Genomic DNA, 25,113 nt, shown 5'->3' with positions numbered 1-25,113 from the left:
TTTTAATGCATGGACACTGGTCAGCTACGTGGCCATGGGCATTTGCTTGCAGTGCTAGTGCTGTGAGACAGTGTGTTAAGAGGCAAACATGGAGCGTACTTGGAGGGAATACGTGTCCCGTGCCCCTTTTGGTGCCACATCACTGCCATGCGAAGAGCTCAACCTAACCAAAGTTCGATGGCAGTCTTTGTGTGGTGGGCTTCCCTGCAGGAGGAATTTCAGAAACCACCTGTACCTTCACTTTATTGAATGAATATTTTATTCTTGTGTTACTGGTAAAAGGATAAAATGATTAGGCATCTTGTGATAAACTGTGCTTAGTCCCAGAGTACCATCTACTTCAGCTTTGATGCATTAAGCAGAGCTTAAGGGGGGATATGGGGCCAAAATCACAATTTTCAGCAAAAAAAAAAACAAAAAAAAACAATGTCTTTTAAAATTTCTCTTGCTTTGGATTGTGCGTGTATTAAAGAAACTTTTCACAAAGTCTAGTTGTCACCTGTACTGTAGAAAAATTTTTAATTTTTTTGCAATATGGTATGCACTCACTACTGAAAGCGCCTATGAATTCTGAATTCAAGACACAGTCGCATAATGGGTAAGAAACGGAACACAGAGGGTATCCTCAAATTAGAATGCCTGTTTCTCACGCTCTCTAGCCAAGAAAGAACTGCTATCAAGAGTACTGCAGACAACTAAAAAGAAAAACAGAAAGAAGAGCCAAGTTTTGGGTTGTGGCAACAGCATATTCGCTGTTAAACTGAAATAGAAGCTTAGATTGACTAAAATGCAGCACATAACTTTCAAACTCTGTTTTTGCACCATTCGAAGCCTGGCTAACCAAACTGCTCAGCGAGCTGGAGATAGAATATGGAGCCCAGACTAAAAGGCACTCCAGCAAGCAACCAAGGAGAGCATTTCACGAGTGCAGACAAAGGGACAGCTGTAAAGCTGAAAAAAACAAACAAACAAAGAAGCAACTCGAAGCAATCACCCCAGAGCAGTGTCATGTTGAAAAGGACAGCCCAACGTATGCACCAGGCCACACTTATTTATCCACTTAGGCCATAAATTTGAATAACACGTTCTGAAATCTTTGAACTCGTTTTTCTCAGTTTGCACATTTTGCAAGAGCATAACCGTTGGGAAGACTACCATTTTAAAACTCTCTTGTTAAAGGCTGTTGTCAAGATGGTTTGTGGACTAAAATTTTGCTGGGAACAAGACAAGGTACTTTTTGGATTTCAAATTATTCTCTAAGAAAGAAAAGTATAAAATATTTTCATAAATTGACTGCAAAAAAAAGATGAAGCTCATTTTTAAGGTGCTCAGATATTTATAAAAATGTAATAAAGAACATGCAATTGGCCTTATACTGCACAATGAACTACATAGAAGTTCTCTAGGCACAAATGGTTTGTACATCTTCATGATATTGGAAGTGATAGCTTTCCTATGCTGACATACTTATTTCATTTTTCATTTCATTTTTATTTGCACCATACAGACGTGGGCAGGCTCAGGCAAAAACTGAACTATTTTCACTTGAGTGATACCAGAGCCTCCCTGTACATGGCCATACAGTGAACACAATTTATACACTGCTAGTTGTGGATCATTACTCATTATGACAGCTGCAACTTTTTTCCAATTTGTGCTAAGGTGATGAAACTTGGAATATATTCCAATAAGAGGAAGCTAAGCCATACCTGAAAATTTATCGAGATGGGTGCAACAGTTCAAAAGTTGGCCCTTTAGCCCCGCATCCCCCCTTAACTAGAGGGGCACTGCCAGCATGTTGTTGCTAGAAGTGCACTGCTAGAGCAGTTGCATTGTATCTTTGCTTCTAGACAAGGAATAAGCCTGTTTATTGCAATTTTGTATATATCAAACTATTTCACAATCCCCTTAGAGTTCAGTATTTCATGAGTTAGACTGTGCAACCAATAATAGAAGTTGTCATCAACAATATAGCAACAGCCAGATTATGTGCACAGAAATAAAATCAGTCTGTGTCCCGAGCCATGTAGGCATAGCAGGTAATGAAATAGCCGACGCATGTGCTGCACAAGCTCACAGAGGTAAACTGGGGAAAGTAAATATTGTTACACACTTGAAGGTTGTCCACACTAAGATTAGGTAAAACTGGTGGAGCATGAACTAAAAAAAAAGATGGCAGTCCACTTGGGGTAATGAAATCAAGCAGAAACTTCACCTCTTAAAGGCGATTCTTGGGAAATGGAAGTTGTGTCATCACTGAGAACATTTTATTGACGTCACCTAATGTCCCCCTTGCCTCTAGCATTGGCATCTTACACATAACTCCATGCTATTGAAAACAAGGAAATCCTCTTTGTGAATTATGTGGCCAAGTGATCGCGATAAACCAGATTTCATTTTTGTGCAGGAAACCTGGAAAAGTTAAGAAGCAGTTCACATTATTTTTCAAAAATCGCATTCCTTTCCACGTCAACTTGCTCATAGGAGAGAATGAAGTAGTAGATGTATTGCGAGTTGTTAGATTCCGAAAAGAAGAAAATGACATCAACAAACTATAGAGCTTTGAAAACTACTAGTTGTTTGCCAGCACAGCAATGAAATCTTTTCTTTCTTGCTTTTGGAGCAGGTGTTCTTCGGGATTTTTTTTTTTTTGTAATATGCAGTAGTACGGAGAATGCACTATCATGTTTGAAATGGAAGCCCCTGTGATTATAATGCACATATTCGACCGAATTTGAGTCTACGACTAGACAGTGCAAGAGGCACGACATTAATAACAGTTCAATGCCCTGTAAAGTTTAGTGATTTTAAGGCAGAAAAGAAAAATATGAGTACTGTACATTGCTTCTTTGGCTGTGTTTGTAGCTAGAGCACCAGCCAGGGGATAAGAATACAGTCCATTTGAGCAGTGAGCATTTATGTTCGTGACAGTCACCTGATAATCTCGGGGGACTTGATAAGGGCTTGAAGCAGCACAGCCGTGAAACAACAGGATCCCTTAAAAAGGCACAAAGTAGTAAGTATACTTTACTGTCGATGCTGTTGCATACTTGGCCCTTTTCAACTGATAAATCATGTCTAGCCAACTTGGTTTCGTCGAATTGCAATGTAGAGTAGGACGCATGCCAGAAAATTAGAAGCATTGAAGAGGCACTGAAAACAACTGCTGCATTAGGAATGGGCAAGAACCAATAGTTGGATCTTTCATGACCTGCTTGCAATTTCTTTAGCAGCCTGATGCTGAGAGGTTTGATATATTTTTCTTGATATATTTTTCTTTGCAAGCTTTACCTAAACTTGTGGGACTCAAACTGACATCGAAGGGACAGAGAAACCAGATTGCATTATGGGATGGGAAGAGGCAAGCTGTGTGCAACTCGAGGACGGAGCCGCAAATGCACCTGAGGGAAAGCCTGCCAGACAGTGGGTCAGCAGATTGTCAGGATGCCACAATTAATGCAGTTAATCTGTGTTTCATCCTCTTGACTTTGGCAGGCTCATGGGGCCATACTAGTAGTGCAAGGGGATTAGCCGCAATGTCATGACAGTCGGTCAATGCCATGGGCTGAAGGGCCTCCTTTGAAGGGTACTTGCCGCTGCATTCCTGAGTTCTTTTGAAATTCAGTAGTGCAGCATTCAAACGAAAGCTGCTTCCCACAGGCATCCTGTCAGCTGAGTTCTTTCTCAGAACTGCGCATTACATTTTAATGATATGAGTCGTAGTGTGCAAAGCATCTGAAAACGGAAGCGCGAACCGAACTGGCCACCTGTTGTGATGTCAAGTATGGGTTATCTTTGTTTTATTTTCCTTTTTTCATTTAATCCTCCCTGTGTGATACAACTGCACTAGCATTTGCATGGGAAACTTCCAATAACATTTGGAGGCATAAATTAATAGTCTTTTATTTTTCTCATACACAACTCTGTTAGCCTCGACCAGCGCCTTTAAAAGTGATGCAGTTTAGTCGAAATAGCCTGTAGTCGCATCACTTGTCCTTCATTTGTCTCTTTTATAGCTTTCTGTATGAGTTTCACATTCAGCTGACGAAGCGCCCTTGTCTTTAGGCAGTGGCAATATGTCATCCTTGTTCAATTTGGCCCTTTCAAAAGTTTCGCTCCTGCAAGCCAGCAAGTCACATTCTTTCAGGCAGATTACAGAGTTCTCATGAGGGTGTCAATAATGGCTGTGAACTCGGTGACTAAGAAATTCATTTTTTTATATACATCTTCATATTACTAAAAGAGACCAATCACTAACCTTAATATATTATGCCCCACTGCTATGACCCAGTGGTTAGGATGCTCAGCTGCTGAGCTAGGTGACCCGGGTTCGAACTCTGCCATGAAGGCTGCTTTTCTATGAAGGCAAAAAAGCAGGGTGCTTCTGGGCTATGTGATGTCAGTGCACATTAATCCTAGGTGGACAAAATTTCCTGAGCCCTCCACTTCTTGTCCCTCATAGCGTGAGCTGCTTTGGGATGGTTAACCTTATAATCCCAGCCAAACATTAATATGTTATAAAATTAGATTGATAAAAAAGTTTTGCCTTATATTGGCATTGGCAGAGTTAGGCAATCTGATACTCATTCAACCATGATTTATAAGTTGAATTTAGCATTTTTACCCCGCCGGGGTGGCGCAGTGGTTAGGGTGCTCGACTACTGTGCCCAAGGACGTAAGATTGCATCCCGGCTTTGGCGGCCACTTTTCGATGGAGGCGAAAAGCTAGGCGCCCGTGTGCTGTGTGATTTCAGTGCACGTTAAAGAACCCCAGGTGGTCGAAATTTCCGGAGTCCTCCACTACAGCGTCTCTCATAGCCTGAGTCGCTTTGGGACTTCAAACCACAAGCCAAACCAAACCAATTTAGCTTTGAAAATTGTAAGAATCAAGTTTAAGCAGCATTCTGCTCTGAAACTTTGCCTTTATCAGTGTCTACCATGTGACCATACATGACGAGTGAATTAGGAGTTATATGATGCTCAATCAGTGGTGCATTTCTCTTTGAGCAAATTGTATATTTATTTCATTACAGTTTGCTACTATTCGGTGTGTCATTTTGTGTTAAAAAAAGATCTCAGTTTAAAAAGCAGCTCATCTATTCAAATTCTGCTTTTCGGTATCATTGAGTTGCAGGAGAACTTCCTGACTTTTCCAAAAAGAAAGCATCTTTTCAGTGGTTCGTCTCAAAGGTGTTCACTGTTTTTGAACTGTGATGTTGCAGGTGAAATGCTCAAACATGCATACACGCTTTGGCTGCTGGTTGTATTCGTGTCTGGGAAATGAGCAGGTGTCATTGAAGAGAAACTCAAGCTTGCTTTTTATCTCAGGCACTGCTGTTCTATGCTGCAACAGATGGTCTTAATTAGAAGGCTGCAAATCTTGCTATATGTGTATCTACGTTTGCGTATGGCACAATTTAATTTCATTTTTATTGGCAAGACTCTACACAGCCACCAGGATATCAGTGCCTCATCTTATTTCGAATTTCATGTCCTTGTAATTTTTGTGCACGCCTCTTTAGATTTGAACTGTGTGTTCAGTTCTTCATTCACGTGCCCAGGGCTTTCAAAGCAAGGCGTCTGTGCCAATGTCACCTTGTGCAGCTTCAGGCACTACACTTGACATTTGGTGCCCAAGAAAAGTGCATGAAAACGCGATGATTCAAATTTGGCAGATCTGGATCATGAGAAAGGAATGAGCTGAAAGTAAGCATCAGTTGGAATGTGTGTGGCTGATACAGCTAGGTGATAAAGAGATTGCCAGCGCATTTGAAAAGGTGGGTTAAGTGACCATTATTTTATGCTAAGACGAAAATGAGAAGCTAGAAATGAGATGGAAAGGAAAATGCTTTGTGCTAAACAAGTATGAGGGCTCAGGTTAAAAGGAACAAAGGTACTGTGTGGACTTGGGCAAAGCAGGTGGTGTGTGGTTATTTGTCACAGTGACAGAGTAAACGGCAAATGAAGGTAAAGAAAGGTGAGCTGGATCCATTGCGGGACGAATTGGTTCACATCGATTAAATGTAGACGGGTTGTGCAAAACAGACGTACACAGGAGAGAACGCCCATTCACACTTAACCAAGGGAAACGAAGTTAGGGACAGTGGGGAATATAACGCAGTAACGAAGTTAGGAGAGGCATGGTTGTTGGGTGTTTTTGGCTCGTAGGGCAGTGACTGTCTGCAGTCATGTGGAGCAGGTGCTATTTTGAAGTGAACTCAGCACAGTTGCTTTTGTTGATGATATAGGGATCACTGGTAGCGTCTTATATTTTGGTCATAGGGCAGCAAGCAGTGTCATCAGTATATATTTTGTATTTATGCATTTTTCTTCATGCTGCTTTAAGTGCAACTTGCTTTTAGTCACTGGTTGGGAGGGAGTCATATCCAAGCTGCTCTGCATGATAACCTCCTAGGCAACCAATTGGCATCCACTTCAATTGGGAGTGTGGCAATGGCAGGTGCTGGTATGAAACCTAGTAACTAGACCAAAATTTAAGGTGGAGCACCCTCTTGTGGCAGCCAATGCAGGGACCGAGAAGAGCCAGTGAGCCCGCCTGCCAAAAATGCCAAGGGACCGCAATGGAAATGCCTGCATGACACATTATCCCTGACTGCGCTCAACCAGGCAGCTGGCTATGTTGCGAAGCTGCACGTCAGCGGTGCCCTGAACAGACGTGACAAGTGCGGCCGCACGTAAGTGCCTCTGCTTATTGTTCTAGTTATTCTAAACATTGGCATCTCTGCATGGGGAAGCTGCAAAAACAGTGAAGTTCTTTACTACAGGTGAGTAAGTAACCTGATTATTATTGATTCATTCGTTATTGCAAACTTCTTTTATTTTTATGTATTTTTTTTTTTTTGCATCTGTGATGTGCCTGTGCAGATATAATATACAGAGCTGGTTGAAAGCTCCCAGGCCATAGTTGTCCTTTCAGTTGGACGTTTAAGACAACTACAAAGCTTTAAATTTCTTGAGGTGAGAAGGGTTCCCACCCTCGTTTCGAGTGCCTTGGTAGCTCCATAGGTGCTGACTATATGCATCACCTTAAAATTGTATTCTGCTTACGCAGTTCATTGCAGCAGATCAATTTCACTGAGGAGTTCAGTGCAGTTTTAACGGCTCTGTATTGCGAAAAAATGTCTTGCTTTCTTTCTTAAGCTTCTTGTGATTTTATTGCGATAGCAATACTGCACCAGGTTTCGGCCCATCATGTGGTCCCAGAAAGGGCCACGTTTGACCTTGAACAGCCGCGAAGACGACTAAGAACGCTCGGTCACCCACAGCTAATGCTTTCACTCCACATTCGACTCAGCAGCATTGAACCCTTCTCATTTATATATGGGCTGGTAGCTTACGCTCTCGCGTCAAACTGAGCTTGAGCAAACTGAGGATGAGCTTAAGTGTCCCCAATAATGTAGCACCTTACACTGACTAATGTAGCACCTTGCACTGATAGGGAGTGATAGGGGAAGAATGTAGCAGGCAAAAGAAGCTTCCGCCGTTGCTATCGTAATTCAACTAGGATTAACCAGAGCTAAACTACAACTATTTTTTTGTTTACATATATTCATACATTTGATTGGCAACCCAGAATCAAATATGTTGCACACCCTAAGGTTCCTGCTCTTGAAGAACAAACCTGAATCATGGGTCGAAGGCACTCGCTTGTTTCTGCACGTCTCATCTCAGCCAGCCCAACTGTCATTTTTATTGGGAGCAGACTTTAACCTCGCCTACTACTGGCATACTGCGGTGTGCTCCTTGGCAAATGTATAAGATAAGCAAACCGCTCACTTACATACATACGTACCTACCTACCTACCTACCTACCTACCTACCTACCTACCTACCTACCTACCTACCTACCTACCTACCTACCTACCTACATACCTACATACATACATACATACATGCATGCATACATACATACATACATACATACATACATACATACATACATACATACATACATACATGCATGCATGCATACATACATACATACATACATACATACATACATACATACATACATACATAATTTTATTACCATTCATCAATACAGAGTACATTCTCGTGCCTGCAGAAGCGCTTGTGGGTGGGCAAATAATGGCCTTTTGGCCTGTTTCTACGATCTAACTTCTGTGATTCAATTATTACCCTCAAAAACAACTCAACTGGTAGCGGCTTCCCGCTGACCTCGTATTGTGATCCCAGCAAGAAAAAACTGCCGGGGTGCACTGCTAATGCTTTAAGTTCTACTGTTCCGCTTCCATTGCATGTTTTTTTTTTAACTGAGTTAGATCAACGTTAGCTCTGCTAAAGTGCGGTTTTATCAGTTTGAAATGTTTTTTGCGAGTTTAGCATTCTGGGGCACTTAAGTGTCCTGACGCGCTGCTAATGCTTATCATTAAATTCTACTGTTTCGCTTTCGTTGCATATTTTTTTAACAGAGTTAGATCGATGTTAGCTCGGCTAAAGCGCGGTTTTATTAGTTTGAAATGGTTTTTGCGGGTTTAGCATTTGGTTTTGGATTCTACTCGTCGAGGCCTTTTCAACCATATATAGCTCCACGTTTTGTTCTAAAATTAATCACATTTAACTAATGGTTTGAACTAGAAACTATAATTAGTTTAGTGCACTCATACTGTATATAAGCTGTCCAGTGATATATTACTTGATGTTGTAGCGAGAAACTCAATTTATTTATAGTTGACTAAGTTACAGTAATTAAGATATGCAATCAATTCATGCAGTTGTACTTTACAAGCTATCCAGCAGTATATGACTTAATGATGTAGCAATTATTTCAGCTTAATCCTAATTAACTAATTAGCTGCTGTTAATTGAAACCTGAAATTAGTAAAGTGCAGTTATGCTCGACATAAGCTAACCAAATATATAACACTTGTGGCTATTATACAGAATGTAAGCTGTGCAGCCACTGCAAACACATTCTATACATGACGCACACATGAGCCAAGTAATGGTGAGTATTAATAAAAAACTGTTGGAAGCTCGCGCTCTCACTTCGTTTCCCTGGTTGTCCTTAAGTCCTTTTTATGTGCATCAAGGTACACAGCCATATTTGGGTTCCTTAGATGATGATAAACGCCAACTTTGCACATCGCTAATCCTGTACTGTCGTATACTGAGGTGGTACCCAGAATCCTCCAACATAGTGGAAACGCACGCAGTCAACGTAAGGGGCGCCAGCTTTTGCGTAAGATCTATTGATAGCATTATTTGATGTTATCTGGGGTATGTGAAACCTTAAAAAAACTGCCTTATTTGTCGCCGCTAAATTAAGGGCTACTTTTTTTCTTTATGTTGCTTCAAGAAATTGAAATTGGTTTTTAATTTCCATAAGTTTTTGCTTGCCTGAAACGTAATACTAGCATATTTGAAGTCAGCTGAAAACCTGTATAGGATTGTAAGTACAAGTTCATCAAGATTAACCCAACTACAGGGCGGTTAATGTGGTTTTGAGCAGGACTTACACTGAAGCAAGGTATTGGAATTCAATTTTGCAGCTGAAAAGATGCAGTTTATGTGCAAAAATGAGCATATGGTTGCATGAAATCAATTGGATCGCATGCCTGGCGCCTGTTAGCCGTTTCCGAGTGCATATTTATTCACGATATCTTTTTTTTACTTTTGCTTGTTAAATGTAGCTTTTTTTTGTTTTGTTGTCATTTTTTTTTTTTTTTCAGAACTGTTTTTTCTTTTTTTTGTCTGGTTGCAAGTTTTTTTCGAAGGAATATCTTAGCACCCAGAGTAGCTAGAGCAATAGTTATTTTTGTAACATGATGCTAAAAGCACAAAAGATGATTCACCTTGCTTGTGAGTGCCAAGTTCTCACGGCTGCTAAGTTTCTATGATTTTCTCAATTTGAAAGCTGCTTCCACCATTGCACCCATTACACATTTTAGTATATAACCATGCATTAAAAGTAAAGTTGTGATGTGCAATCTCCTTCTAATGTTTGGGCAAACAGTACCAGAAGATGTTTTATACATATGGGGAATTGATTGGCCTTCAAGCAAAATAACTTGCCTTATGAAATCAGTGGACAAAATACTGAAAATATCTTTGCTGCCTCATTAAATTTGGTTGAAATAAAAAAATAGTTTTAAGGCCCATGCGGTCTCTTGTAAAGAAGTCTTTTTAACGTCATAACAAAATAAATTGGATATATATTGTTTGTGAAGAAAATTGGCAAAGTTTGACTTGCATGAGATATTCACACACAAAAAAAAGTTTAAATATTTGGTTAGAAAATATAATAAATTTTAATGTATTTTGTGTGTAGCTGTGAGAAATGAGTATTCAGAATTGCAGAACTTTTCTGATTAGTTAAAAGAAAATAAATTGCTTGCACAAAGCATGTTCGGGCTACTCTGCAGTACACGCAAAGGTAACACTCAGGTCGTCTTGGAGTAAACTTGGTCTTCTTTGCTGCTGGGGGCAAACAATTATTTAGAAAATGTCCAGTACTTTGAGAGACAGGGAAAGAAACGAATCTTCTCAGCAGCAGTGAAAATGGAACTTACGACAGGCACCTGTTGACTGTCCAGTTTGGATGAAAAAATTATCGCTTTCCAAAGTAAAATTAGGTGTATTGATGTCATGTTTTTACATAGTGATGCTGCTCCTAGCCCAGGAGTTTATTTCAGTGCTACGGAATAAAAATGAAAAAGGAAGAAAGTGCACTAATGCAGAGCAAACCTGGCAAACCTGGCGTTTGCTCTGGCGTTCCCCTCCCCCCCCCCCCCCCCCCCCCCGGCGTGAAATGCCAGGGAGGGGGGGGGGGGAGAATTCTATAACGCTCTCAATTTGGCTCCCAAATTTGAGAGCGTGACGTCAAATTGACATGGCTGTGATGTGAGCATGAGGCATCAGTAATGACTGATTACGAAATCGTCCAATTACCAGTGACTTGTAGCATGGCTCCACCCCTGAAGCCCCTGTACCGTGGCCACGGCTATTGCTACAGTTTCCACGACCGTAGCCGATTTCGACAAGGGACCGTCTCCTAGCTTTTAGTGAAACGGCAGAGTGAATACGCAATGAATAAAATTAACAATTACTTATTTTACCAAGGAACTGTGTTTACAAGTAAATAAAATCGAACATAAGGAGATGCGTTTTGAGGTTTGCAATTAAATTTGCTCCTGAGTAACTTTTGTCTCCGCGAGGGCACACTGACGGCATCAAAGAATGCACATGATGGCTTGGAAAAAAAAAAAAAACAGCTGATTCCTCGGCTAGTTGCTGCTTTTCACGCACAGTCTGAAATCGAGGTCTTGTGCGGGTGTCGTTAGCTGTATGAAAAATGTTATTGAAAGCAGTGAAGGCGACGAACCTGCCGTGATCAGCGTGGTGGAAGTGTTTGGCATGAAAATCGACTAAGTCAGTTTGCTGAAGAGTGTCAGTGTTATCCATCAGTGCTTACTAGCGATGACAAGAGCGACGAGTGGGAGGTATGTGGTCTGCTACTCCATTCGTTTAAAAAATGTACAAAAGGACCATGAAGGCTACATTACGATGTCTGCCAACAGAGGGGAGTTTGCAGTTGCAATAAGACAGGTAGCAGCTGTCATTCAAGAGATGGCAACTGCAGTGTGGGAAACGAGATTCGACGCACGACCCTTCATCATGGATTCCTCGTGCAAGTCACAGTGACAGTTACTCCTGTGCTTCGCAGACAGTTGACTCCAGCCACATCAGGCTTCATTCCTGATATTCCATTGGTGTTGCTGCTGCTCTCTTCCGCTCATGTTCAGTTGCTGATGTTGATTTTTAGTCTGTATAAGGTACAGAAACTGTGATTTTTATGCTTCGTTTGAATTGTTCACAAAGAAAGAAAACACTTTCGTTAGCAATTCGTTATAGTGACCGAGGCGAGAACAAACGTGTTCAGCCAGGTCTGGGCAGGGATGTGTAGTATGTTGCATTTCGCTCAGCAGGCACTTTCTGTTGGTTGCACGTTGTTGGAAGGCCTCTGTGACGTTGTCATAGTGCCTGTTCATGTTGAACAGTATCCCCTTATGTCGATGTTAAAGGCAAACAGATTATGCAAACCTGGTGTGCAATGCCTCAGGGGAGCTGGTGAATCGGCTCAATTTCCGTAATCCCATTATGACAAGGGGCCCATCAGGGAGGTTGAGATTATCTCGAAGGTGGAGAATGTGTGCTAGTTTTTAAGTACCTTATAGCCATCATGGAGTCTGTGTACAGTGTTTCAAAAATTTTTCATTTTATACACATTCCTCATTCTCTTACCTTTCCATGCTGTGTGCATTATGTACGAGCCTTTTCAATTGAAAGGCCAGTTGGCATGGAAGATGAATTTTCTGTTTATTTGTTGAAAATGACTTGGAAAATAAATGCCAAAGGCAAAAGTAGCTGACAATTATGTAAAAGTATACTTATCACACATGGTCGAAGCGTTGGTTCAGCTTGCAAACTCTCTCAACCCCTGTGAAGTCCTCTTTCATACTGTGTAGCCATCTTCTTTTCTTTTGTTCTACCATGTTTATGGCGTAAATAATTTTTTGGATGCTAGTAATGTGGCTGCCTCTACCGTCTTCAAGCTGGTCAGCATTCCCCTTGCAGTGTTGCATGTTTTATTAGTGTATGGAACCGCTATTCACACATCGCCTTAACTGTGCATGTGTGACGCTTAGTTATTGCTTAGTTATTTTATTGTCACTAGAATTTCGTAATCATTCAGCAATCATTTTGAGCACTGCAGACTAGCATTTGTACACCATTCTCCTAGCAGCTGTTAAGCATTTAGCACTGAGCAGTATCTCTGGTAGTATACCATTCAGCTGGCATTGTTATCTCCAATATGTAAGCATTTTGTACACTGCGCCATGCATACAATATAGCTTCAATATGATGGAAGGAAACGGCTTCTTTGAGCCCTGTAATTATTGAGTGGAGGGGAGAAGAATCATTTTTGGTCTTCATCTTCAGTCGTAGTGGAGCTGCCTTGAAAAAATGTTGACGTTTCAGTAACGCGTTATAAAACAATGACATTTTAAGACATGCAGTGCTGGCAAAGAAAAGACAGTCAGAGCTGCCAATACTGAATGTTTTGAAACACAGTAACATACTTGTTATTGAATACTGATCATTCGTGCATGTTTTCTAGCCTTAATTGCTACCTCTTCGTAGTCCCTTTAATAAAAATTACTTCTCTGGTCTCTCTAGGTATGTTGATATTGTCTGGCAGTATCAAAAGACATTCACTGCCGAGAAAAGTTTATTAAATTTTTCCTCAGCGCAATTCAAACTCGTAACATCTAGCAAGAAAGGCCTCTTTGTCTGCTGGTTTTGAGTGAATGGCAGTATGGTATGCCTAGCCTCAGGGATTCGTGCTTAAGGAGAGACAAGAGTGAAAAACGGCGATTTGCATTAAAAAAAATTGTGCTTTTTTGTTTTTGCTTTTATTATATTTAACCCCTCCTCTTTCATGTCCACCAACCCCAGCCTTGAATGTAAACAAGAAATACTAAAAATCTGCAATGTGAGCATGCAAGGTGGTAACCCAAACAGCAGAACTGAGCTGCTTTTATGACTACTACGAATTTCAAACACAGTGTCTACCGTTTTTGTGGTAGTACAGCCAGGCGGAAAGAGCTTTTTGCATTTGTGCGTCCTCCAGCAATTTTCAGAAAGAAATTAAAAGCAAGTTTTTTTCCGCCCCCAAACGCTTCACTGCCGCTCTCGAAATTGCCGCCGCTATTGGCTGAAAAGCTGCTCTACTGCATGCTGTCAAGCTGCCGCGCTGTGTTCCAATCAGTGGCAGACAGGCTTTGAATAAGTTTTGGAGAAGCTCGGTATCCTGCCTTCTCATGTATCGATTTTAATGAGTAATGCTCTTGACAATCTCTGAGTCTCAAGGATGCCTGCTAAAGAAAGTGCTGAGGCGAATTCCCATCGTTGCACATGGCGGAAAAAGCTTGCACTGACGACACTTAGTTTTCGGAGGCAACGCGAGGGGCCATGTATATGCTACAGGAGAATTCTCAGGAAACATGGTACTTTACAGCTTCTTAAGCTGCATTTTCCAAAATTTGTTTTGAAAAAGAATGTCATATTCAACTTATTAAATGTTTGTTAAAATTTTAAAACCCCAGTAAAATTTTAAAACCCAGCACATCACTTAATTGTGACTGTTATATTGCTATGAAATTTTCATGGACTTTCTGTAGTGTTTGCTAAACACAGCTGTGCTATTTGTGATTGCAGTTTGTTGTTGTGAATTAGATATAAATTTGCAAAATTGTAGTTCCAGCAACAGAAAGCAACATAAACAGCAATATTCCTTGTAGGTCTTCAAAATAGTTAGGGATGAAACACTTTATTCTCATTGTATACAGTGCATCCCAATGAAGGAAATGACGTATTGATCACTGCTTTGTGATATTTATACTGATGTCACAAAAGGGGCACGAAAGCACCCTTACATTTCGAATGCATGACTTGCAAAAATTCAGCCAAATTAGATAAGTAGGAATTAACACCAGATTTGAAAACAGCTCCTAAAAATTAACCGAACGTGAAATTTTCAGCTGCCTGGCTCTAATATTAAATAGAATGTTTCATTCTGAAGCGACTGTGTCGATGTATCCCCAGTTTTCTTGTGAAATTGGTTGGTAATGGCAACACACACATTAATTTTTTTTGGTCAATTCTTGCTTATGAAAGATCCATGTGCAATGAAACTAGTATCTTTGGCGCTATAGTGGCTTGTTCACACTTCTTTAGACGTGCGGGAAGCCTGGGAGGAGGTAACAAGTGCACCCGTGTTTATGTCAAATTCTTTAGATGGAGTTCCTTGCTACCGCAGGTATGTCCATGAGGCGGTCTCCCAAAAGAAGCCTGCACTATTGTACAAGTTGGTGGAGCGCCTCCAGCGGCAAAATAACTGCGACCTGCTGGACGCAAGGGATCACCGTGGGCAGGTGTGTATGGATATTACAATTTATTACTATTCTTTAGGTTTTAAAAATGATGTAGTGCATGTCTGCCATGCGAGATAATTTTTTGTTCTGCATATTTCATCGTTGAATTCAAAACTGTTTAATCTTTTCATGGTACCTCTAGGCTTTATATACCTTCACCTGTACTTCGACCAACTGTGCATGCTGTCTCTGTCATTTGTCATCTGAAGAGGGGTATGCTATATTTAATAATAAATATTTTCTAGTAAACTTTTTTCCTGCGTTACTTTCATTATTAAAACTTGCTAATATTGAGGTGCTCTCTCTTCCAGGACTCCCTTTTTTTTGTTTAATTTCGCTAAAAAAAATTACATTTCAGTACGTCCAAAAGTATGTATAAGGGTCTGAACTTTTTATTTGGTTATTGTTTTAGACACCTGAACAGCAACGACCGAAATGATGAAAATGCAAAAACTGACACATCTGGTTTCTCTAGAAAACTATAAAATCTCTCGGTGAACAAAATTCTGGAGATGCCTGCTACTTGGTCCGCTCGGGCAAATGTAGCTACTCGGGTGACAAAAGTGCATATGAAATAGTACATGTACCATGTTGGCACATTTTATAAGACTAATAGCAGTAAGAGCACAAAAATATATATTTTTTTTTTTTCGAATAAGGTTAGTGTACATCTCCCTGTTGCATTGTCAGGACGTCCAGGAAAGAAAGTGAGCGTTAGGTCAGTACCGTTTGTGCAGCTGCATCTGACTCGTGAGCACGGTGACCATAGAATGGGGTGGAGACTGTGCACCAGTGCATCGTCAGTTGCTGTGCTGGCATTGTGTCGGGCAAAAGTGCCATTCTTCACATCGCCTAATGCCAACACTCAACAGCCACCTTCAATTTTAATGAAGGTATATATTAATTGTGTGAGAAATATTAATTGTGTGAAAAATAAATACGTCAGGCTCTCTAAAAGAAGTGAACTTAAAGAGACCACTCACAAAAATTTGGCTTATCAAAAGTTCATCTTAACGGGTCCCTTCAGTGGCCTGAAGTCCTCTTTGTGTTTCACTTTGCAGACATGAACACCATTTTTTTTTTTAACCACAAGACACGCAAGGCCTGGCCTCCCTTTGTGCCTATGGCCTTGTGGTGTGTCTGACTCTCGACCAAAGTGTGCCAGGTTAAATTCCCACCTATTTGACCCAGCTTTCTTGTCAGTCTACCTAGTTGATTTATTTACATTCTTAAGGTGCCATAATGATTGTTAAATCATGTCGCTACCTTGTAGTCACAGTAATCTGGCCCTTCATTCAATTCCATGTGGCGTCACGGCCCTCTTGACCACTTCAAGTTTTTGCAACACAACGCTGACTACACCAGGTTTTCCTCAAGGCTACAAGTGTTGCATGTTTGCGGGCTAGTTGGTGGGATTTAGTGTGTGTGCATTAGCTTGAACTTCAGCATGAGGACGGAGATAGACAAACAGGATCAGTGCTTCCTGTTTGTCTACCTATATAGTACATCCTCTTCTCAAAACAAAGTACAGTCAGTCTAGACGTAACTCTACTTGCCACTTGAATTCCATCTAAACAAAACTACTATAATTCGTGCTAGACTTGCATCTATAGGGAACTTTGTCGTCGGAGTCAACAAGGCTGCAGTGAATTGACCGAGTCATTTTCGGCAATCCACAAAGCAGACATGCGATGACTTGTGCATGGGCCTTACATGCGTACAAGGTGTCGGCAGATTCCTGGAAAACGTATGCGTTGACGCTGTGCGTGGAAGATCAGGCGCACTATGAAAATAAAGCAAAGCATTGTGGCGTGGACCTGTTTATGCTATGCTATGCTATGCCAACTGATTTTTCAGACGCCCGATTTTTCGAACCTGCCTGATTATTCGGACTCTGCCATGGCACTGTCACGCGCTCCATGGAGTCAATGTGTGACTGCAACCTAAATCACTGATGTTTGAAACATTTATCATTTGATCTTCCCGACTTTTTTTTCTCGATTACAGGTCAAAAGCTATGAAAAATTGCCACGTCACTGCCATTTTGTTTTTCACCCACGTACCACTATACTCGATAGTAGGCACTGCTAGCTGTGGGGTGCTAATGGAACCTTTACTCCCCAAAATCGGGCAGCCTGCACCACTGCATGGTTCTGTCAACTAATCACAAGGAGCCTCACCTGACGGAGAACGGGTAGTAAGCGCGAGCAAGCTTCTATCATGTGACCATAGATCGCGGCTTGCGTGTAGCTGCAAGCGAGAGCGCCAGCGGGGCGCTGCCTGAACTGGTTTGCCGATATCTGGACGGAGGACGTGTCAGTAAGCGCGAGCGAGCTTCTATCATGTGACCATACACCGCGGCTTGTGTGTAGCTGCGAGCGAGAGCGCCAGCGGGGCGCTTGAACTGGTTTGCCAAAATCTGGCGCCACTTTCTGTTTGAACATCGCACCGCTCCAACCGCAGCACCGTTTTTCCCGCTGTCGTTGCCGCGCCGGAGAGGAGACTCGCTGTGAGAATGAGCAGATTGATGCAAAAACAGATTGGTCAGTCTTTCAAGCTGCTCGACAAATAAAATGATGTTTTTATTGTGTATTTGTTTTTTTTCGACTGATTGGCTTTACAGATGCTTTTTCAGTACCTTGAGTGAAAAATTGGTTGGCGACTGTACTTGCCTGGATTGGCGTCGCTCTCACAGCTGTTGGTTTATGCGAGCGATTTGCTTTGGTGACACTCGAAGAGCTCCTTTGCCTTCTCACGCTCGTCACCATTACTTGGGCATGATAGAAATGTGAACGATAGTAAATCACGACAAAATATTGTTACGTGGAGGCAAGTGATGACAACAGAACTCGATGGTCGTGAGATGACGTTTAACGAATCTGTGTGCGGGCCTAGCGCGCGCGCTCCTGCCCGCGCCAGTGCCCTTTTCTTACTCCTTCGTCCATAACATGACCCGGGGCACCGAGCGATCATCCCGATCGTAGACGAGGAAGTTTACCAACGATGATTTCATGGCATGGTGATGGGCGTATCTGGGTGCTTGAACAGGAAGAAGTAAGAATAGAACGGCTTGCCGGCACGATGTCTGATGCATGGGTGATCAGCTCCCCTAGAGCTGTCAGTCACCAGAGTCCATGGGACCGATGGCTCAAAGTCACGTCGGGCGGATTGGGCGGGGGTTGCGTGTTCGTGTCCATCGGTTCCTTTGAGTCATTCGGGTCTTTCGGGTTTTTCGTCTCGGTTCTGGTTGGTGTGTCTATTCTCCTTGTCTTCAGGTCCAGGCTGTGGGCTGGGCGGTGGTAGTTGGTCAGGTCTGGGCTTGAAGGGCTGGAGTGAAGCTGCTCGGCGATGTCCCTGGGCCCTCGGTCAATGATCCCGGCTTACAGATGGCGTCCATGCTCCAAGGCGAGGATAGGGATGATGTACGCCGCACTTCCAACCAAATGTTACGTGGTGGCAAGCAATGACAACAGAACAGAGGACAGAGAGAAGATGCTCGATGGTTGTGAGATGACGTTTAATGAATCTGTGTGCGGGCCTAGCACGCGCGCTCCTGCCCGCGCCACTGTCCTCTTCTTCCTCCTTCGTCTGTAACAATATTATTCTGTAAATGTTAAAGCATTATTAAAATGGGGGACAGCTTCAGTACACAAATCATTGCAGCACAGTACGAGCGACACCCAAAAACCGTGACTTCTGTTGTTTTCGTAGGTTGTTCAAGCTTGTGATGCTGTTGGCATCAGTGCTACTTGTCTTTGATTTTCAACCTTTGGAACCCTGGTGATTGGGCAGAGAGATAAGACACTGCCTCAAATTCGCTTATGTGCAGACGGCACTGCACTACGCATGCGAGCTGCAGCAGCACCTGGTGGTTGGCGTCCTGTGTGCGGCTGGTGCCGAGCGGAACGTGTGTGATGCGGACGGCGCCACCCCCATGCACTTGGCTGCTGAGCGGGGCTGCCACCACTGCATAAAGCAGCTGCTTGCACCCCCATGTCCTGGCTTTGTCAACGTCCAGGACAATAGAGGTCTCTGCACTTAGCCACTCCTCCTGCCACACTGTTTACTAGTGTTGCTTGCATAAGCCATATGCTACTGCTTTTCGCGCTTAGCATGGGATATTGTGAAAACTAAACAGGTTGCAGTGCACCTGCAAAAGGACTATCACTTCACCAAGCCTCAGTGCGGGTTTTGACAAAAACATAGAGCAGTATAAAACATGCTTTGCATTGTAATTCACAGTTCCGTTATTGAACCCTCGTGTTATAGTACTTGTTTTTGCTGGCGGTGGACCTTTGGGTGCAGATGGGGTCAAATCTAATATGCTTGCCCGTCGATGATATCATTCGTTCTTGGTGTCTCAGTAAGAGACAGTGAGAACGAGGTAAGACAAAGTTGAAGACATTGACACACGATGCTACGCATTGCCTGGATGGATGTCTGTACTTTGAATGTATGTTGTCCTGCTTTCCAGGTGTTAACATAGGCAGTGCGAAGCGGCAAACCAATTTTGGCAGCATTCCACACTGTGTTCGGAACAAGAGTAGAGTATGGACTATCAGCAGAAGCTGAAAGCAGGATGTCACATTATTGGAGCTGGTTGGAATGCACTCTGCCTATTGACGCACCATCGAAAAGCATTCTACTTTGGACATCATATAGTGGCGTCTGTTGTTTCCGTGATCTGAATGCATGCTGATGTTGATGGGGTCGAGATGTGAAAGTGCCCTGTGTGTTGTGCCTCTCCTAAACCTCAGGTGGCCCAAGCCCTCTGCTATGGGCATCTCTCCTAGGCCGCCTGCAGTTTAGGGATGTTGGATCCCACATAAGTAATTCCTTGGGTATACTACTTGCAAACTTCTTTCAGAGTGCCTCTCAAGTCCGTTCCTAGGCTGCCTTCAAGTTAAATTATGCGCATTCTAGGCTCTGAGCTCTGTGTTATGTCTAAGGGATGGACCTCTCGTTTTTTTCTTTTTTTGTGTGTGTGTAGCAATCATGGGCACGGAAAAGTCGCATATTTATAATATTTACTCTGATAATGAGCCCACGCTCATATTGTACTCCCTGGTGCCAAGATACCTGCCAGTAGCATCACGGAGCATTTAGCTTTGATATGAACTCCTGCTGGGCTGATGATCCAGTTGGTGCTGTGCGATGTCATTGCACATTAAAAAACCCCAGGTGGTTGAAATTTCCGGAGTTCTCCACTACGGCGTCTCTCACAGCCCGATTTGCTTTGGGACGTTAAACCCCCAAAACGAAACCAAACCAGTTGGGGAACTCTGCAGAGCGCCAAGATGCTGGGTGCCCTTGCCAGGAGCACTGGTAGTTAGGGCTTACTCAGAACATTGCTGCACACCTGTTTGTATCAGCCTGGTGTTCGATATGTTCACTTTATCTAACTGCATTTGGTCAGCACCGGCTATTACCATAGAATTGTCACATCGCACATTGATAACAGGAAACAATGACAAAAATTGACGAAATGATTAATTATGGCCTTCATTGGTGATTGGCTGAGGAGTGGCTGAATAAGCGGGCAGATAAATATAAACTCTTGCAAACAAATGTAGCGAAATTTTTTTCCCGTATGATAAATCCAAAACTAATGTCAACATTTCTTTCAAAAAAGTGAGTTCATTATGTAGGTAAGTACAATAGATTAACTGACTTTATCTTGAGTTTAATAGGCTCATGGTGCAAAAAAGGCATCTGCAGAAGTGTCCGCATCCCCAAAGTCAGCCCTCTGGACGCCTAAGATTTGATTTGATAAAATTTGCTATCAGCCTAATTCCGGTATGGCCAAGTCAATGGTGAGTTCTAAATTTGAGTTGGCCATTCCCAAAATTTAGCCCCCTCGGCCCCAAAATTCGACTTGGTGAAAATTTGATAAGAATTTTGACCTGGTCAAAAGTGATCTCTAATGTAATCCAAGTATTATCAATTCTGTGATGACTTCCAAATTTGGGTGGGTCACCAGCAAAATTTGGCCTCCCTGGACCCAGAATTTGACTTTGTCCAAATTTACCCAAATTTAGGTGGGCTACCTCCAAAACTTGGCATTGTTACGCATTCTTTGCGCTTGGAAGGCTATGTACACCCTTGGAATTTTTTTGTCCTCTAATTAATCTTATTCCTCCAACGATTGCACTGGTGATAATTATTGGCTTGTAAACAATTATGTTACGCTTGCAGAAGACAATGCTCTTCGCAACAAGAGAAAAGAAATAGAAAGTAAGTGACTGAAGTCAGCAGAATTTTGTATTTAAAATTAAGGTGTATCTGCAGTACCTTCAGTAATGAAGCAAGCCAGGCTGGGGCTTCAATTAGGCTGGCTTTATTGCATGGCAGCAGTGTGACGTGGAAAGTGGGACCAAGGATCTGAAGGACATGTTCAGGCACGCCCGGTATTCACCTTTCCATACAGTTTCACAGCACTGCCTTGCTCAATAATGGCAAACATAGTGTGTCCTGTATTAGCACAAGTGTCCCGTGGACCACATTCAAATGATGATAATAGCAGCTGGCCATAAGCCACGTTCTGCTTTCCACTGATCGCCTCCGGTGCAGCAGTTTCTCATGCGGCAGCGGCTGTCGCCTGCTTTGGTGAAGCGGGCACTCAAAGCTCCTCAGTAGTGCTCCGATCTCGCTTCCTTCACCCCTGTGTTATCAGCGTCTGGTTGCGGTGCGAACAAGGGGTGGATAGAATAGTGAAGCTCCAGTGCACCTGCGTTGAACTGCTACCCAAGAGGTGCTGCTATTTCGAACCCTGTCGGTCCAAAGACGCTGCGCTACCTTTTAAAACTAGCATCTGGAGTGCGCATACCCCCGTGCTCATGGCCGCTTTGGTGACCAAATCATCTCAAAATTAACATCCTCTCTTCCGTCAACATCTTTTCCGTACAGCTGGGTATTTTTTAAGAACCTGAAATTCAATCCTGCTTGCATTTTACACGCTCAGCGGGCAAGAAATCGGATCTACAACAATTGCCAATTCTTATGTAAGGGCCTTGTTGAAGTGGCCGTAATTACTAGCGCAACAAAATTATTCAAATGATTTTAATGATTTTGAAAGTTAAAGTAGTGGAGAATAGGTAAACAAAGTTTAAAAATATCAAATTCTTTTTTAATTGACAGAAATTTTCATTGTTTGCTGTTTTTTTGAAATTAGAGTCCTTGTATCTCTGTATTGAGATGTTATATATATGCAAGCTTTAGCTGTTTGGTAGATAACTATGCTGAGAACATATTTTTGGAATTATTGCTGCTCTGTTGTAAACCGTTTTTGAGATAAAGGCCTGCAAAGTAGGTAAACTTTCGTTTACTAAGCAGATTTTGAGAAATTTATAAAAACATCTACACTACCCAAAAAAGCGAAAATTAACTGAATACAATTGCATATTCAAGTTTCGGTCTAATTAGTGAATTGTAAGCAAGTAGTTGTAAGCAAGGGAGAAGTTTTAAGCTTATGTCTTAAAAAGTATACTTTACTTAAAGCAGAAGAGCAGATGTTATCTATATGTAAGTTCCATGACAAAGTATTAGTAAGCGTGACACCTAAATACTTGTACTTGGCCTCTTCCAACAAAGGTGAAGAAACTAGCAGAAGAGCAGATGTTATCTATACAGTCAAAACTCGATTTAATGAAACCCGATTTAACGAAAATCTCGATTTAACGAAGGTATCCTAATTCCCCCTCAGACGCCCATAGGGTTCAATGCTTTGACTAACCCGAAATAACGAAACCGATTCCGTGATCTGTCCCGATTTAACGAACCATTTTTCGAGAAATAAAGGTGAAAAAGTGTTAATTTTTGGTCTATTTTGTGGACAGCACCCCAAAATTTATTGATTGCGAGTCAGCGGTAACAGCGCGGAGCATCTTCATCCCGTCGCTTTTTTCAAACTGCGCGGCGCAAAACGAGTTTTAATTTTGAGTCGAGCTCAAAATTAAAAAATTAATTTCTCATTAGCTGTGTGGCTTGCCGTCCCGTCGACGAGTGCGACGAAAAGTGAAAATGGTATGTGCTAACCGATACGACCACGATAAGCTGGTACGGTTTATGCGGATGCAAAATGCATTATGTTCAATGGGTGCTCAGTCGGGGACTTGACTTTACTACTTTTAAAACGAAAGTACTGTTTAAGCGGGTATGTTTTAACGAGGTTTTACTGTAATCGAATGTACTGAATTATGTGCCCAAGAAATGCCTCATTCAATTTAACGAAGTTCTCGATTTAACGAAATAATTCACGGCTCCCCTCAACTTCGTTAAATCGAGTTTTAACTGTATGTAAGTTCCATGACAAAGTATTAGTAAGCGTGACACCTAAATACTTGTACTTGGCCTCTTCCAACAAAGGTGAAGAACCTAGCCTGTAGATAAAAGAGAGCAGGGTTTTTCTACGAGCGAAGCGAAGAATGACGGTCTTATCAGTGTTAACTTTCATGTCCCACGTTTTACACCATTCATAAATCTTAACCAGAGAGCAGTTAAGATGAATTTGGTCATTAATAGAAGTTATTTCTTGAAAAAGCACACAATCGTCTGCAAACAGCCTGATATGCACGTTGTGATCAAGGTCAGTTGTAAGATCATTAATATATAATAAAAACAATAACGGCCCCAGCACGCTTCCTTGGGGCACCCCAGAGCTGACCGGAAGGCAACCTGATTGTTCCTCATTTACTTCTACAAATTGGTACCGATTGGTTAAATAGTTTGTTATCCATATGATCAAAATTTCAGGTAGGCCAATGCTTGTGTTGGCATTGACACATAATGATTGTACACAATGATTACATGGTATAATTACATAGTATAAAATACAAAAAGTTGTTTTCAAACAAACTGAGAAATATTTTGAGGTCCTCTGGAGCAAAAGGATGAAATAAAGCCAGTGACATGCATTAGTCTCCTGTAATTAGACTAAGAGGTTTGGAACTTTCAGGACGCACCCCCCTCCACCAGGCAGTCCTGTCTCACGGGGGCCAGCTGTGCGTGAAGAGTGGTGACAAAAAGAGCTACGTGCGAATTGACTGCCGTACGGCTGTCGAGCTACTGACTACCGCTGCCAATGCCTATCTGGAACTCCAAGACCGCGTGGGGGAGACCGCACTCCACTATGCTGCCCAGCTGCACAAAGTGGACCTTGTCCAGGTTAGTGATTGCTTTTAGGTCACACAGTCTTGCTCTAGTGACTTGTGCTGTAATCCCCAGTTTTTAATACTGCCAAAAACGTTTGGAATGCTTGTACTTGAATCCAGCAGCACATGGCCTTATCATTTTGTTTATAAATAAAAAGGGGATGAAATTTATCGAGTGTATGTAGCCACGTGTTTCTGCTTCTGTTTTGTTCCGAGATAGTCAGTGCTACTTTCTTTGCCTTATCATAATAAGGGCAGTGGCCGCAACACCTTCATTACTTGTGATTCCCAAGTGCACGTCTTTTAATAGGAACAGTATAGGGGAATTGAGGAACTTGGTAATATCAAGGAATTATCTACTTGGAGGTTTGTTTAAATGTATATGCATCGATACCTATAAAGCAGATCAGATATAGCTCTGAATGATATTAAGCTGAATTTAGTTTTCAAGCAAAAATTTTTGATTGTTGTTTGAGGTTTAAATTATTAAGTGTAGTAGGTATAAATTTGACTTTATCATTAACGGTAGCACAAAATTTTTACTGTAATTAACTTTAGCATGTTTTTTTTTTTTTTTCAGGCTTTAAGAACAAGTTTAACGACTTTTGTCAGCCATTTTGTGTGTGTTTGTGAGTGAGAGATAGAGAGAGATAAAGAATTAAAAGCTTCTTTCCCAAGTACAGTCAATGACTGATAATTTGAACTCTGCAAAATTCAGAGATTGTGTGTTCAGATTATGCCAGCGATGTATGGTTGTTTTTTCTTCTACTTTCTAATCAATTATCTCCACAATTATTGTAATTTCACATTAGCATACACACACACAAAAAAAAATATTCCCTGTGCTTTCCTTGGCGTTAGTGGGGTTGGCCCCCTTTATGTGTGTCATTGTCATGTTTTGCAGACAGTCTATTGCGAAGGTGTAGTGTATCAACTCCTGACAACCTGGCTGGATCGCTGTACAGGGAGAGTTGTGGATTGAAAAA

At 41.9% G+C, this 25,113-nt stretch overlaps 1 protein-coding gene across 1 annotated transcript in view; it reads left to right on the top strand.

The window, feature by feature from the left end:
- Positions 1 to 25,113, top strand: part of LOC146185097 (uncharacterized) — a 45,175-nt gene that overhangs the window by 3,446 nt on the left and 16,616 nt on the right. The window contains exons 2-5 of the mRNA XM_084606084.1: positions 6,522 to 6,695; positions 14,864 to 14,978; positions 18,808 to 19,006; positions 23,932 to 24,140. Coding sequence (XP_084462210.1) covers positions 6,522 to 6,695; positions 14,864 to 14,978; positions 18,808 to 19,006; positions 23,932 to 24,140 — 697 coding nt within the window. The remainder of the gene's footprint in view (positions 1 to 6,521; positions 6,696 to 14,863; positions 14,979 to 18,807; positions 19,007 to 23,931; positions 24,141 to 25,113) is intronic.

This window comes from Amblyomma maculatum, chromosome 6 (assembly GCF_055883805.1).
Source record: "Amblyomma maculatum isolate TAMU_Amacu chromosome 6, ASM5588380v1, whole genome shotgun sequence".
NCBI lineage: Eukaryota > Metazoa > Arthropoda > Arachnida > Ixodida > Ixodidae > Amblyomma > Amblyomma maculatum.
Note: the sequence above shows the minus strand (reverse complement) of the source record. Positions and strands in the feature narration are given on the sequence as shown.